The sequence below is a fragment of the Anabrus simplex genome, chromosome 2, assembly GCF_040414725.1.
Source record: "Anabrus simplex isolate iqAnaSimp1 chromosome 2, ASM4041472v1, whole genome shotgun sequence".
NCBI classification, from domain to species: domain Eukaryota; kingdom Metazoa; phylum Arthropoda; class Insecta; order Orthoptera; family Tettigoniidae; genus Anabrus; species Anabrus simplex.
In genome coordinates, this window is record NC_090266.1 from 312,245,659 (window position 1) to 312,262,650 (window position 16,992).

At 38.1% G+C, this 16,992-nt stretch overlaps 1 protein-coding gene across 4 annotated transcripts in view; it reads left to right on the forward strand.

The window, feature by feature from the left end:
• The window catches only part of Magi (membrane associated guanylate kinase, WW and PDZ domain containing protein magi), a 670,891-nt gene that overhangs the window by 88,087 nt on the left and 565,812 nt on the right, over positions 1-16,992 (forward strand). For all 4 annotated transcript variants that reach the window (XM_068226155.1, XM_067140637.2, XM_068226156.1 and 1 more), the window contains one exon: positions 13,438-13,671. In XM_068226155.1, the coding sequence (XP_068082256.1) occupies positions 13,438-13,671 (234 nt within the window). The remainder of the gene's footprint in view (positions 1-13,437; positions 13,672-16,992) is intronic.

Genomic DNA, 16,992 nt, shown 5'->3' on the forward strand with positions numbered 1-16,992 from the left:
CTACAGTCCAAGTGAAAGTTTGTGACAGAATTTATGGCTAGACTATGTAGACAGTACAGTAAAGAAGTCCAGGATAATGAAATAGGGTAATCTGATCAGTGACTTCACCACCTTATCTTCCCTCGTATATCACATAACATTAATGTGTTACAATGATTAAAAGCATATATCTTTGCAGAAATGCAGTCGGAATGGTGTGATGATGATGATGATGATGAAGATGATGGGGAAACTTTTGAAATATCCTTAAAACGGGTTTCGAAAGGATATATTTTTTATAAACTTTATAAATTAATGAAATAAAATTGTACATATTTTTGTGTAGATAATTTAAATACATTTCAAAATTATAGGAAAAGGAAATAAAAAAATTATATTAAATTATATTCTGATTGATTATTTGTGCAGTAAGTCTTCGTGGCTCAGGCGGCAGTGGTCCGGTCTCTCAAGGCTGGGTTCCGTGGTTCAAATCCTGGTCACTCAATGTGAGATTTGTGCTGGAGAAAGTGGAGGCGGGACAGGTTTTTCTCCGTTTACTACAGTTTTCCCCGTCGTATTTCATTACAGCAACTCTCTCCAATATCATTTCAGTTCATCTGTCATTCATTAATCATTGCCTCAGAGGAGTGCGACGGCTTCAGCAGCCGGCACAATTCCTACCCTCGCTGCTAGATGAGGCTTCATTCATTCCATTCCTGACTCGGTTGAATGACTGGAAACAGGCTGTGGATTTTTATTGATTATTTATGCAGTGCATTCATCATCAATACACTGTATAATAGTATCTAGTAATTTAGAAATGTCTGGTAGTACATATTTTGTTGTTTCTGGAGTTCAATTGCTTGCAGTGGAACACTAGTTTTGTCACCTTTTCTGTCTGAAGTCTGTTTCTGATTTTCAAATGAAACAAGTTTGTTCCAGCGCGTACCAGAATGCATAGAGCATTCTAAACTTTGTCTCACCAGAAATGGATCTGGACTGCTTTATATACAGGTATAAGTACAGTGTGTGAACAGATGTTCTCAAAAATTAAGGCACAAATATTCTCAGAATGTGGTATGTGTTGAGAAGAGAGAAGTCTTAAGTTTTTAAACTCTTTTTCTTTTACAAGGACCTAAAGACAGTCTCACTATTGACATGTTTTTATAAAATTAAGTTCTGCATTCTAAATGAAATAAACAGGCCTACTGGTTTTGATAATACAAAGTAACCTATCTTAATACAATAATATCTATTATAATATGAATGTGCCATCACTGAATAACAGCGTCATGTAATTTAGACATTTTTATTTAAAGAAATCTGAGTATTTTAATATCATTCTTTTATATCAACCATACATAAAACAGAGGCTTGCATATAAGAAATGTTATGTGCTGATCATCACAGTGATGTGTGGAAATTTATTTCAGTTGATCTATTGGAGTGCAGAAAAAAAAATTGAATTTATTTTTGTCTATAACAGTACATATCAGAAAAACAGAGCTTTTGAGATATACAATAATAACTATTTAAAGCCAGCATGTAAAGGAGGAAGAAACAAAGCCCCTAACGAGGGATTATTAATACGACTTTCCCATGAGGAGACTGCCACAAGGACAAAGTATGTCGAATACATAGTATTTTGTCTTCTAAGTTACTGGTGAGTTTGGTAGTGTGCCAGATAGAAATAACCATCACGAGGCTCAGGAATAAATTTTGAATGACTTTGGAATGTGGCATGATGCATGGTTCTTCAAATGTTATATAGATCATTGCGCAGTATGGTTACTGAACCTCGTATTGTAGCGATAGCGATGTCATGAATTCGTGCGCGGTTGAGACCAAGAGAATCCCATAGCTGTACAAGAAATTTAGGGATTGTGCCTCGAGCTCCTATCATGAGTCCATGGACGTAAATATTGTCTAGGTGAAATAAGTCTTGATAGTAGTTCACGGTTGGATAGTAAATCGGCTTCTTCTCGGCATCCACCTCTTCACCCTGGCCAACATGCGACTTGAAGCGTATTGTGGGATCTAAGATTAGCTAGCTGGTTGAAAGTCTGTCATGTCAATACGCCTGTTACTCCCACTGGTAGCTAGGCCAGAAATCTCTTCGTGCACCGTGAAACCGTGATCGTTCAGCGAGGTTGCAATCATGTGTCGTATTGTACGATGGCAGGAATTTCTCAATACTTCTCCGTGAGGACAGGCACCCAGGACATGGGCAAGAGTTTTGTGCTCTCTGTGGTAACACCGACAGAGGGTGTTGTCCTGGGACCTTCCCGGCACGGAGCGAACACCCACACATTCGCTGTAATCTTGCTGGCCACTCTCCATTCCGCACAGGATAAGCCTCGGTGATCTCTTATCCATTTGTTCCCTGGCGTGTATTCCTGGAAGAGTCCAACGCCCTTTCCTTTGTGCGGCACCTTCGTCCATGACTGAACTTCTCTGTCTCGTAGTATCCGTCAGATCTTCCTGACATTGGGAAGACTGCTGCTTTTGGACATAACTTGATCATTCATTTCTATGCCTAAATCTTACAAAGAAATTGTACGTTCTTGTTACAGGTTCCTAGTTGCATAATGTAGCTGTTACTTGCAAGCGTTAATTTTTTTATATGCTGTAGTTTGGCTTCCCAAGTGGCGCGAAACAAACCAAGGCCTTTATACTTCCTTTCGGTGTACACCATGTGATCCGGGACGTCTGCTGGTAGTTGTGTAATTCTTTAGTTCCACTCTTTAATATTTTATCCGCATCTGATAGAAAAGTTTGAGGGATCTTGTTTAGGGGAGTAACTTGGAGTGGGTAAATAAGAGTAGGTGATACTGAACTATTTAAAATTGAAAATTTCTGGTCGGATTGCAGCAGTGGTGAGGTAACAAGGGTGTTAATCTTGTTTCGCTTCTTGTCAAGTATGGCTTGTGGATCCAGTTTAAGTTCATTAACGAAGTAATGAATCGCACTTCCGTTGCACTGTGATTTAATTTCGCAGTCGTCATTTATGATGATGATCTCCTCAAACCAGGGAAGATTGCTTCTTTGATCTTGAGTTCCTCTCCGACCACTTAATTCCACGGAAAGATAGGGTTTAAAAAAAAAAAAAAAATTATAATAATCGTATGGCCTCAGCTACCGTGTGCAGACATTTCAAGTTGACGCCATCTGGCTGTCTGCTCGTCAATTTCGACGTTCCGTTTTCCTCCAGGCCCACTAGATGGCAGCCCGAGTAAACCGAAACTCTTGGGCGTCTATGGCTGAAATTTAATGAATTTTGTCGAGTAAACACCAAATGTGTCACCAGTGATCTTTTACATGCCGACATCGTACGAAATGGAGTGTCGAATGGACTTTTTTCCGCCCTTCAAAAATTCGACTACCTCTGCCAGGTTTGAATAAAATAACGATGGTCACCATATTGTGAAATTGATATCAGGAGATTCTACCACCTTAACTGTAAATTCCTTTTCTTTTGTGGATAATACAGTCGAACCTCCCTTCTGCGGACACCGTCGGTTCCGAGGGAAAATGTCCGTTACGAGAGGTGTCCGCTAAAATAAGTTTGTAAAAATAATCAAACATTTTAATGCTAAAGAACATCCACCTTAAATATAAGCATACATATCTTTATTTTTATTATTCTAAGTCATTTCTGTGTTAGTATTTCATAGAGAGTTATTATAAGTGATTTTACATCATTTACAAACATTACAGCTTCGTGAAGTAATCGTGAAGCTTCGCCTGTGTAAATTTAGCACGTTTTCTTAACTGCGATATTCTCGAAAACGGAATAATGTCTGTTAAATGGTTCCATAGTGTTCTCGCCATACTCGTGGTCCAGCGTGATTCACAAATTCTTTATCTGTTTAAGCATATTTAGTCCCTGCTTCATTGTCAGAACTTCTTGTTCTTCTACCGCCTCACCATCATTGTCACTTTTCGTTCCTGATTCGGGCTCTGTAAAACGATAAAAAGTTTTATTCAAAATGGTCCTTTTGTACGACTAATGAAGGCTGCTATGGACAGCTAGAAATATTTGCAAACCGCAGTGAATTAAATGAAAACCGAAAATTTAGCTTAAAAGAATTAAAAGCTGTCTATCACAAGAAGAAAATTAATGAGGAGTTGAGGTGCAAACAAACATGGACCTTACGATACATGCAACACACAATTACTGTATAACTTGATAACACAGAAAGCTTACCGTAAAGTGCGTCCTGGAGTCGGGACTGCCAGTCGCCCTTGAGATCGTCACAGCAAGGAATATTCTCTTCTTCGGCTTCAATATCATACGTCAATCCAGCTGTCGTTGCTAAACTCTGAAGTTCATCATATTCATTTTGAACCTCTACCTCTGCTTGTTCTTCAACTGTACAATTAATGATGCCGCATTTTGCAAAGCATTTCCTGATTGTGGTTTCACTGACTGCATTCCAGGCTGCCTTTGTCCACGAAACTGCATCGCCAACATTGATCTTCTTCATCAAATCAAAAGCTGAGTCTGCTTCATCCATGTGTGCCACTAAAGACCGTAAAACCCTCTTACGATAGTCTAATTTGAATGCTTGAATGATTCCTTGATCCAATGGCTGAAGATGAGAAGTGGTATTGGGTGGAAGGAACAAGAGTTTTACATTTGAAAGCCGTATTTCTGGATGGCACATAGCCTTATCTAGCAATAAGATCACGTTATGGTTTCTGGCCTTCATCTTGGAATCCAAAGCTAGGAGCCAATTCTCAAGTATTGCTGACGTCATCCATGCCTTTTTATTCGCATGCCATTTGACACCAAGACAATTTAAGTCCATGTTTTTAAAGCACCTGGGTCTCAAGGATTTACCGATTATTAGAGGATTTTCCTTTTCACCGAGTGCGTTACAACAAAACATGATGGTGATTCTTTCTTTTGACATTTTCCCACCCTTGCAACTTTCATTCGGCAAAGTCAGTGACTTCTTCGGGATTGCCCTAAAGAACAGACCAGTTTCATTAACATTCAAAATGTCTTTCAGTTCGTAACTATTCAAAATGTCTGGTAACCTATCTTTCCAATCCGCTACTTCAGTCGCAGACACATCACCACCTTCTCCACAGACTGTTTTGAAACTAACGTTATGACGTTTTCTAAAACAATCTAACCAACCATTGCTAGCTACAAAATTCTCAACTTTCAGATTATTTGCGATTTCTCAAGCTTTTTCTTGTAACATTGGTCCACTCACACACAGTTTCTTCACTCGAGCACACTTGAACCACTCATATACCGCAACGTTCACTTCTGAAAAAACTGACTCCCGCTTTCTTTCCACTCCTCGATTCCTATTTTCCTCCCACTCCTTTAAAATTTCAGTTAGCTTTCTCACTGAAAGTCCCTTGTCACTTTCTATAATTACATTTCTTCTTGCCTCGAGATCTAAACACGATCGTCCCTTGTTACTCATGTTTAACAGACAATTGAACTGCTACGGTATTTCTGTCTCATTAATTAGCGCCTGTATTGTCTTTTCCTTCTCAAGTTGACTACCTGAGCTCGACCTTATCAGCGACGATCCGAGTTATGAATAGAATGATGCAAGAAGGGACGAAAATCCCCAGGTATCTTGTGAGTCAACAGTCTCTGACAGCATTTCTGGGCAATTAGAATTCTCGGAATAGGCCTATACACCACTAGGTAGAACTGCATTCTGATGTACACTCTCTCTCCTTGCACTCAAAATTTTACAAATATTCAAAAGAGATTTCCTTATGACTGAAGAATGGTTTTAAAAGAAAGAATGACATGTAGTCCGACGTAATAAATTGTCCTGCAACGTGTAAAGTGTCCGTTTAAGTCAAGTGGACGGGACAAATGGTGCTGTCCGTAGTTCAAGGTGTCCGCTTAAATGAGGCCAATTTCACACTTGTCTTATGTAAAATAAAATCGGTTCCGAGGAAAATTGTCCGTATAGGGAGGTGTCCGCTGAATAAGGGTGTCCGTTAGGGCAGATTCGACTGTATAATCATTTCAGTATATTGTTCAGGGACATAAATCTTATCACTTAGTCTTAGACAATTTGCGTTGGTAAAAGCGGTTTTGCGATTTTGTCCGTTGCATGAGTCCGAGAAAACATGAATGTGCTGCTTATCTGTATCAGGAATTTCTTCATTAATTAAGTCTAGAATAAATGGTACAACTTTATTCAGACCTTTCTGCCCTTGATCTTAATGATGAGTGTAAAATGATGTCAGAACCTAATGATGTCACACTGAACATATTGTCGACTAACGTAGATAGAATATATCTTGTATAGGAATTTGTGGCAGATATAAATTCTGCATGAAGGCAAATATTATTGCTGCAACTGTATTATCATTATTGCATTTATGTTTAATATCTTCCATTTTGGAATAAAATGTATTTGCCCTCGTTTTGTGAAACAGTAGTTCTGCTACTGTAGCACTGTTCACTCTTTCATTTAAAGTTGTATCCTACTTTTAATTTTTACAGAGAGTTCTTCACATTGAGTACATGTATCCACTTGCGGATGCCTAAAACACAGATTGAATCTTTCTTTAACCTTTAGAATGCCAGATGATATATCCTTGTTTGGTACTTGTGCATAAAGTGCCAGCAATAATATACCATATTGCTCTCATATAACTCGCCATCACGTATATCTCGCACCCCATTTTTAACATTTGGAATTGTAGGAAAAAATTCCCCACACATAACTCGCATTAATTTCTGATGTCATAAGGATGTACGGTACGTACACAAACTAAAGTTTGGGTATTTCTTGGACGTGCCTACATGAAATATCGGGACTGTACCAATTGCTGTTATGGTACTTTGTACGTTACAGTACAACAAGAAGCTGCATTTCTTTATACCTGCAGAATTGTTGAGGCTCGCTGTAGTAACAAAAATACCTAACTTGCAAACCTCCGCCCCAAGGCCGCGTTCCTAGCCAGTCACACTCAGTCATCCCACTAACTCTTCCGTCTTTGTCAATATGCTTATCGCTACCTGTCCGGCAGAGCTGATCACATAACTGGGAGTGTTTTCCTGTCCAGGCAGTCAAGGGATCACGGTATTAGGTATCATCCACCTATTGTTTTGTCAACAATTACAGAGTTGCAAAATGATGGCTTTAGTATCTTGATCTCTCTGCCAGAGAATGCCAAGCGATTTCAGCGACAAAATCATAGATTTTCATCGCCATGTGATAGAAATGCGGAAGAAAAACAATTACAGTTGAACCTGCTTTATACATAATTCTGTTCTATGTAATTCGTATTTGTACGTAATTTCCTTTAGGTCCCGGGAAAATATAATATAAAAGTGTGTTAATTAAACCTTATTTATACGTAATCCGTTTATACGTAATTCGTTGTTATACGTATTAAGTGTCAGTGAAATATAACTGAGTTTTGCGTAATTGCAATGAGAATGTACTTCTTAAAAAGAAACTACTGTACTTACGAAGTTTCCTCTTTGCCGGCGTAGGTGGAAGTAGAGTGATCGGGTTTCGGTGCTGAAACAGAACACAAAGAGTTTCGCCGAGTGACATTGTTGACCCTTACTTACTGGCGGCTTAACAAAGGCGAGTCCCATTCGCTCCCCCACTACCTTCGTCGTTTTTGACACGCCGCCAAAGATTGAGATACCTGATAAGCCAAGTGGGCGGTTTTGGTGCGGAAACAACATAAAATACAGAAAAATTTGTTTGAATATGAGAATTTCTTTCGTGGGAACAACAGCAAATTTCAAAGTATCGTCGCCATAAGACCTATCATTGTCGGTGCGACGTAAAGCAACTTGCAAAATAAAATTCAAAAGTGCATTATAGAAAAATGCTGGTTCAACATTCAAAAACCCTGAGTGATGCAGGAAATGAACCTCTCTCCATTAATTTGCTACAAGCCATGGATTTTATTTCGGCTGCCTGAAAGCAGGTCTCATCCTCCACAACCAGCAACTGTTTCCGCAAACCTGGTGTCTTACCAGAAGAGGCTGCTTCTAATGATGATTATGGGGACAAAGTTTTGTCTAACAATGAGCTAACGCTACCGGAGGGTATAGAAGTCGATACTTTTGTGTTTGTCGATGATAATCTGGCTGTACGTGGAGAACTACCGGATGAAGAGATTATTGCTGATCTATGCCAACAACGCGGGGCTTGAATCTTGACTCCTAAACTAAGTGAAATGTTAAGTGCAATCGAAGTGTGTAGGCGTTACATCAGTGCGAAGAGTTGTAGTGAAAATGCTTTGAATTCATTACTAAGTTTGCTAAAGGAGATTTATACTCTTAATGCAAGAAAAGTGAAACAAACCAAACTATCTGATTTCTTTAAGGCTAGACCAAGTTCAAAATAATATTTTCTGTCTTAATTTATTTATTATTTGCAAGGGTTTACACATGTAGGTCTATTCTATTGGTTTTTCAGTAAATATGTGATGTATTGTGTAAGTCTGATTTCTAAGTAATTCTGAGTTAAAAGTAGTTTCTTCTCTTCCCCTTGATATACGTATAAGTCAGGTTCAACTGTACCTCTTATCTCAAATTGGTAATGCAAATCAAACCCCGAAAAACTTCGACATGCCATGCCACACCACCGTCAACAGGAAGGGAGAATCTAGCGTGCTTGTACGTACAATAGAGAGTGAAAAACTGCGTTGCACAGTCATTCTGGCAATAACTTCAGACGTAAAAAAATTGCCACCGTACGTTATTTTCGAAAGAAAAACAGTGCATAAAGCAAAGTTTCCCAAAGGCATTCATATACGGGTTCAAGAGAAAGGATGGATGGATACAGCTCTTGTCCAGGACTGGGTTCACACAGTGTGGGGAGCATGGTCAGAGGCACTTCTTTTACGCCCAGCAGTGCTAGCGTGGGACAGTTTCCGCGGACACCTGGTGGAAGACATGAAGAAACGTCTTCAGGAAATGAAAACTCATTTAGTAATTCCTGGTGGACTCACATTGTCTACAGCCCTTAGATGTTTCCATGAACAAGCCTTTCAAGGACAAGATTCAGAAATTGTACGCCGATCGGATGGCAGGAGGGGAGCATGAGCTGATGCCAGCAGGCAAAATAAAGAGGCTGTCAGTTGAACTCGTGATTGGGTTATGCAGGCATGGGTTATGGTGTCGACAGGTGTTATTGTGAAGAGTTTCTTGAAGACGGGCATCGCAAATGCATTTGACAAAAGTCAGGATGATGCAGTATGGGATGGTGACGACAGTGTTGCACGCAAGAATAGCTCAGAGACTGAAGGCAGTGACAATGAATAGGGTAAGTATGTAAGTTGTCTTGTTTCAATAGCCTAATGCAAATTTACTTTTTTTTAAATACGATTTTTTGCACTCAAATCCCCGTATATATCATGCACTGAAAATGTCACACTTACTTGTTGTCAAAAACATGCGAGTTATATGCGAGCAAATACGGTATCGTTGTTTGAACAGCGTGCCTTACTATCTGCATTTAGTAGGATTATGAACGGCACTGTAAACACTAGGTCTCTCCGGTAAAGGCATAGAATAACTAGAGCGGTCAAAATGACCACTATGAAATTCTAGCTCTCCTTAAGTTGAACATCGTTATTGATTTTTCTCAGTTGCATTTCCTCATGCTAGTAGCATCATGTATTTCACATTCAAACATCTATTGTTACATGTTTCATCGGATGGTCATTATTGTATGTTATTGATTTTTTCAGTTCCTTTTCCTTGTCCATGCTGTGTTATGTGTTTCAAATTTAAACATATATTGTCCTGCATTTCAGCGCGTGTTTCAGAACTGCATTTAGTTGGATAATTTATAATAATATATAGGCGCAAGGATCTGAGGTGACAAATGCCTTGCATTTCTCAAGGAACTCGGTGAGAATTCAAGTGATCCAGAATTTGTGGTTCTTGTTGGAAACTAACATCTCAGCAGGTCTTCAGAGGAAGGGGCAGATTCTGATTGCACCAGTCTGTGCTCGGCAACCATTAATCTGCGTAATGCCCCTGCACCAATCAATCTTTGTGCTCATGATTTATCAGTGTTGAATATTGTGAATCAGAGTGATACTGTAACAGGTAGATTTGTTGTACAAAATGTGAAGGACAAGAACGAACCTACTGCATGTGCAAGGAGACATGTTGGAGGGAATGAGGTTTCATTGTGGCAGCTGTTGTTTTCAGAATTCATGCCGAAGCATATTCAGAAATGCATGTTTGAAGAAGCTCTTACACATTTGGAGTGAGATTCCTGTGATATGTCTTGGTAGAATTTGAAGCTTTTAATGCCTTAGATGTGAATGTGGTCAAAGGAATGGGGTCCTCCAGAATTTGCCGAAACCATGCCACGTGACTACTTCAAGGAAATTTTGAGGTTCCACTGGTTTGACAGAAAAACACGCGTTCAGCTTGGCTTAGCAACAGAAATTTGTCCTGGCTCCTGAGCTGTGGTCTCCTTTTGTCGTGAACTCTTAGCTGTGCTTTACCGTCAGTGAATACATCACAATAGATGATGAACAATTACCATGTAAAGTTGCATTGTAGGTTCATCCAGTACACAGCAAATTAGCCTGATAAGTTTGGATTGAAATCATGGTTGGCTGTAGATCTTGAAACCAGATACATTTACTTGGGAAAAGATGAAACATAGGAGAGAAGTATGAAAATTGGCAAGTATGGGAGTTTGAAATTCATGGATCAGTTTATAAGGGGAGAAATGTCTCCACTGACAACTTTTTAAGTTGCAAAAGCTTACTGACTCTCTGATGATCAGACATCTGTCATTTGTACCATGTGTCCAAGTCGCCGAGAACATCTACCAGTGTGGAAAGACACGTGTGAAGAACACTTTTCATAAAACTCATACTGTTAACTGGCACAAACAAAGAAAAAATACGTTTGCATTGTGTTACCATGCACAGGCAGGAGGAAGTAGCTGACAGTGATAAACATCTGACCGAGCTCGATAGCTGCAGTCGCTTAAGTGTGGCCAGTATCCAGTAATCGGGAGATAGTGGGTTCGAGCCCCACTGTCGGCAGCCCTGAAGATGGTTTTCCGTGGTATCCCATTTTCACACCAGGCATATGCCGGGGCTGTACCTTAATTAAGGCCGCGGCCGCTTCCTTCCACTTCCTAGGCCTTTCCTCTCCCATTGTCGCCATAAGACCTATCTGTGTTGGTGCGACGTTAAGCAAAAAATAAAAAAATAAAAAATAAAAAATTCAACACCAAATGAGCTGCTTGTAGGCGACTCAGTCAGCATCAGGATGATGGCCTATTTAAGTCTTCTACAATGTACTGGATTTTGCTACTATAAATCCCTGGATTTTATTTTGCGCATATAGGCCTAATTCTTAAGAAATTTCTCAAAGATGTTTCATTTTGAACTTCATGAATGAAATAAAATCACCACATTGTTGTCCAGCTCTATGCTAAATGGTTAGCGGGCTGACCTTTGGTCACAGGGGTCCCAGGTTCGATTCCCGGCAGGGTCGGGAATTTTAACCATAATTAGTTAATTTCGCTGGCACGGGGGCTGGGTGTATGTGTTGTGTTTATCAAAATTTCATTCTCATCATGACGCGCAGGCCTTCTACAAGCGTCAAATGAACAGACCTGCATCTGGTGAGCCAAACTTGTCCTCGGACACTCCCGGCACTAAAAGCCAAATTCCATTTCAGTTTTTACCGCATTGATTGAGAGGCGACCAGCAATCCTTCCTTGTGGTACAGAGACAACCGGTAAAAAAAGATTGCCAGTGCTCATTCTGCCATAACAAAACTTGAGATATTTGATCATTTGATGAACACACCTCTGGAAAATGCAAAGAATCCTGCATCAAGATGATTTATTGTAAGATATGCGTTGCTGATAAATCAAGCAGTAACTGACTTGCTTGCAAAACATTTGTCATGGATAATTGGAAGCAATAACTGATGCTCTGAAACACAAATGTGTTGTTATTTAGTTGCAAAATGTGTAATTTTAAAGTGTTCTAAAATGTTTTGTATGTTGTAAAATGCAACTGGTAAAATGTAATACAGGAACTGAAATAACACTGAAAATATGATGAAACCTAATGAATATTGTAAACTTGATGTTTGGGTTCTGTATGACGTATATTGTACTTTTTGTATATATAAAACGTGTAGTTAAATGTTAAATATATTGTTCTAAAATGCAACTGGTAAAATGTAATAAAGGATCTTAAATAACCCTGAAATAATGATGAATCCTATACTACCAATATAGTTCCAATATAGTTGGTGCGTTATTGGACATAATAAATTTTCCAGCTTTATCATCTATATCAGAATCCTGTACTGTAAACATGTTTGGTTTCTGTACATGTATTGTACCTTTTCTTAGTGCAATCAAATTTACCACTGCCGTCGTTCTAGGTAGTTGAAAAATAGCCTTTGTTCTAGTGTCCATGTACAACATTTCAGATCTGATTCTTTGGATGTTCTTCATAGCAGCAAATTACTTTATCATCGTATATCCTAATGATTTAAATGTTCATTTTTGATTGAAATTGGCTTCTTAACTCTTGGAGTGCCAGGCTCTCTTGTAGATTCCCACGCATAAATTCCCAAGCTATTTTGCCGGAAAATGCAGGGCATTTTTTTAAATAACTTGATGTATATGATGAATCTGCCTGTTCCTTTTTTTTGTTTTGAAGCAGAAGGTTTGTTCTACCAAAAGTATGTGTTTTGAACATTTAAGAAACTGAAAACCTTTTTAAAAGATCCTAAATTTTCAAATAATGATTCTGCTTCAAAGTAAAAACAAACAGGTATAATTATCAAATATTTCTCTAGTTATTTAAAAAAAAATAGGCTGAAATTTCAGGTTATGATACTATTTTTTGCAGTGTATAATTTAATTTGTTGTTGTTAATCTTATGACTGTGTTAGGCTATTTTCCCCTGTCTCTTTAGTCACCTACTGAGCTATTCTTATGTCTACAATGTGAATTTGTAAATAAAATGTATTTAGTCCTTACTTATTATGCTGAAAATAATTAAACATGAGAAGACACACAACATGAAAAATCTGAAAATTTAGGATTTAAGAAAAAGGGTTAATGTTAGCTTGAACTATCTAGTTTGTCATGACACAGATACAGTCTTATCTGCTTTCTAAGTAGAACGCTAAGTTCAGAAATCTGACGATATGATTAGATCGTATCTGGCAATTTTGGCCATTTTTCTGAAATACGATGAGATTGTATTTGGCATTCTAAAAGTTAATGTAGGTTAGCGTTTTTTTTCTTGGTGGTGTAGTCATTGTTATAAATGGCTGGTTTGGTAGATTTCATTCATGGTGGTCGTTCTTGATGATGAAATATTTCTTACCTGATATTGTCAACAGAGACTTTTGCGACTTCTTTTAGCAAATAAATTTCATTCCCAAAATTATACCTTATTATGCTCCATGTTTAAAGGAAACACTCTTTCTTTCAGCCGCAATAACTAAGGACTTACGGCAGTTCCTCAATACTAGGTTCCAGAAGGGCTCTGTCGACCATGATCTACAAAACACCATACGAGATAACTTGTATTTGCGAACTGTTCCTGTTACAACCCGTATACCACGAGATGGTGAAGTTAATGGAATTGATTATACTTTCCTCAGTGAGGAAGAGTTTATGGCATTAGAAAGAAGTGGAAACTTACTGGAGAGTGGCATTTATGAAGGTAAGTTTATACTGTAACATAGCTGAACTCTTTCACATGTTGCTCATAAAGGAACTAGGCTAATGTTAGTGGCGTCCTTTTATTTTGTTGTTTGTTTTCAAAAGCCTTGTATTGGTGTTGCTATCTACTGTATTAAAGTGTGATGTGGCCAAATAGAAGAGTGGATGATGCTAACAGAATATTGAAAAATGAATAGCTCCATTATCTTGCTGTTAGTTTGGATCCAGTTGAAGTGAATAACATATGTTTCTTGGGTCTAGTGGCTCAGACAGTATAAGTGCTGGCCTTCTGAGCTGGTTGGCAGGTTAAGTTCTGGCTCATGAGGGGAACCCGCCAAGTGTAACAACCCGATTTCCCAGAAACTTTGCTCAGTGAAAGAGGGGTCGAAATAAGTGAACACGTTTCGGCTTATCTACAGACACTCGACTGTTTCGTAGAAAATGCCGGCCAAAGTTTCCAACATGCTTTACATGCCTATTAGCGCATGGCGAGTTCAGCCGATTCATTGGCGCAGTGGCTTTTGCCGCAGTTTCGCGCTTTTGCACCCGGTGTTCAAATCCTGATGATTTTTTAAAAAATCTTCCATTTATTTACTTTCACCCATTGACGTCTGCCACACACATTTAAAAAAAAATTGTCTTAAAATATCGGTGTCCTTATTTGTCTATGTTCTCTCTGGTAAATGAATTTTAAAGCATCATGAATGACTATCAAAGAGTAGGAAGGGTCCACCTATTCAATACTATTAGAACAACTTAATTGAAACTGTTTTTCAAAGATTATCCGTTATGCACAGTTTCTCGCAAAATGTGAAATCTTCAGTAATTTTAACGACATGTCTTTCCCAAGTGATATTCTCACCTACAAATACAGGGTTATTCAAATTGATTGTCGGGGTTTCATGATTTTGTTTTAGGAACATGGAAAACGTCCTATTATTGTTGCAGTGATGGTTAGACAAACTCTCAAAGTTTTATTCTACATCGACTGTAGTGACATCATTGCATGTTATAAGTCTCATTCTGTATTGACGGCTATCATTTTACAAATAAAAAAGTCTAGTACTGTTCTCCTTTTCAATACAAAAATCCATCTACTATATATTAAAGATAATGTCTAAACATGTTTTAGCCTAATAAAGGCCATCTTCAGTACAATGTAAAATATTTGCATGTATATGCAAACAAATTAAAACACTGAAAAATGTTAGGAATTTAAAGATAATGGTCATGATTAACATATTAGAAACACATGTGAATGTTGCTGTAACTGAAGCCACGCCACAGTCTAACACACACAGTCGCGAAGCTCCTTAGTGATGAAATGGCATCCTGTTGACAAGCGGAACGACACCAGCGCTCACAGCGGCCAGCAAGCCAGTGCTGTACTCTACCCTACAGCGGATTGTACCTCCACGTAAATTATAAATATTGCAACCACCTGAACAACTATTTTAATAGTAAATTTTACAAAACACGCTGATAGACTAGCCTATTTATTGCTACAGCATGGAAAGCCTTGTTAGGGTTCAATAGCAACAAGTTAGTACCTTCACAGCTTTCCTGTGGAAAATGAGGTATTTCCATTAGGGAGTTACAGAACAGTGTACCACACAGAAGCTTGTGAGCATTCTCCTCTAACATACAGGAAAGCCTATGTTCACACTTTCCTAAAAATGAATTATAACACATCGTTACGCATAGTCAGGCCACCAAAAGCACAGTTATGTTTATAATTTTTTAAATGACAATCTTAACACTATCATCTAGAGAATCTGTCTTATCTTCTAGAAACTGTCTGCATGTATTACAATCGTGAACAGAGAGAAACTGTTTTAACAAGTAACTGAACACGTATTTCATGCTATTTAACTCACCAAAATCTTATGACAGTTCGACATTCGGAACATCAATAAGTGACTGAACATTAACACTATTTAATAATGTTTAAAATTTAAGTTTATGAGCACTCTTTATGTCCAACATTAATTGGTCCCAACTGAACACCTCACAGTTGCTACTCTTAAATAGTTGACTGAATGTAGCACTGTTGAATGCAGAAATGAAATGCTTTGGAGATGGATTGGAGCAAAACCCTCATTTCTGCCTTATTATAGAGAAGAAATATTCCAGGCGATCCTGGTTTATTTTTCGCATTAATAGGTACCTATTATAATTAACTAACACTTAATTTTTCAACACCCTTAATGCAACAATATTCATTCTCAACCCCTTTATACACTTTATCCTAATTGTTACATCTTTATTGCACACATCCACAAATTTCCAAGATTCTACAAATTTTCTAAGACCAAGAAGCACTTCAAAATGCTCATAATGCCATGTGTTGGCATTTCTCAACTTAACTGGACCTTTAAGACTATAACAATTAAAAATATCAAATAAATAATTCAACTTCTGGCAAAACTCTGCAGTAGGCAAGGCCACGTGTTTCAAAGCTGTTGTCCCAGAGTGGCTTAGCACACGACAAGCAGTACTAACATTCATTTTTGAAAAAGATGGCAGCTCTACAGATTTTTTTGTAAGCTTTGGTGCAAGTTTGTTTTCTTTTAGTGTCACTTTCATACATGTCTTTGACATATTGCCAAGATGCAGTTCCTACTTCACCACTTTCTAAGCTGTACACCACATTATATTTAAATAAATTGTTCCTAACACTTTTTATTAAATGAGGTGTGTCATAAAATAAATAAATATTATCACCAAATGTTATGTATGGCTTTGACTCGGTAATGCTCAAACACTTTCTCCCCTCCATACAATTAGGGCCTTGATCACATACACAAGTCTTAAGCCAACCCTATTTCTTTCAGTTTATCTACAACAGTAAAAAATAAGTTTTTCAAATGCTTGGCACTTATTCCATCCTGAGTAAGACAATATAAAAACGGCTGCCTGAACATGCTAAAAAAAAACCATTTATCATAACAAATGCGCTATTTGCAACTTTTGGTGTACGTTCATCACCTAAATCTTCAAACCCTATGATACTGTCACTAGAAGGATCATATGCCATGTTGCACATTAATGACATTTCATCCATTGAAATATTCACTAATCTTTCATGTTCTGGAAAATATTTTACTTTTTCTTTCAGTAGTTGAAAAATACCTTCATTTAATCCACATTTAAGCCGAACACCCTCCATGTATTTCAGCAGTGTTCGTACTGAGGGGAGATCAAAGTACTGACACAGAAATCGGTAGCCTTGCGGACTACAGTATAATAAGTTTAGAGCGAATAACATAATTTCCTCATTCCATCTAACTCCACACTTAATTTTTAGTGGTTTCCTAATTTG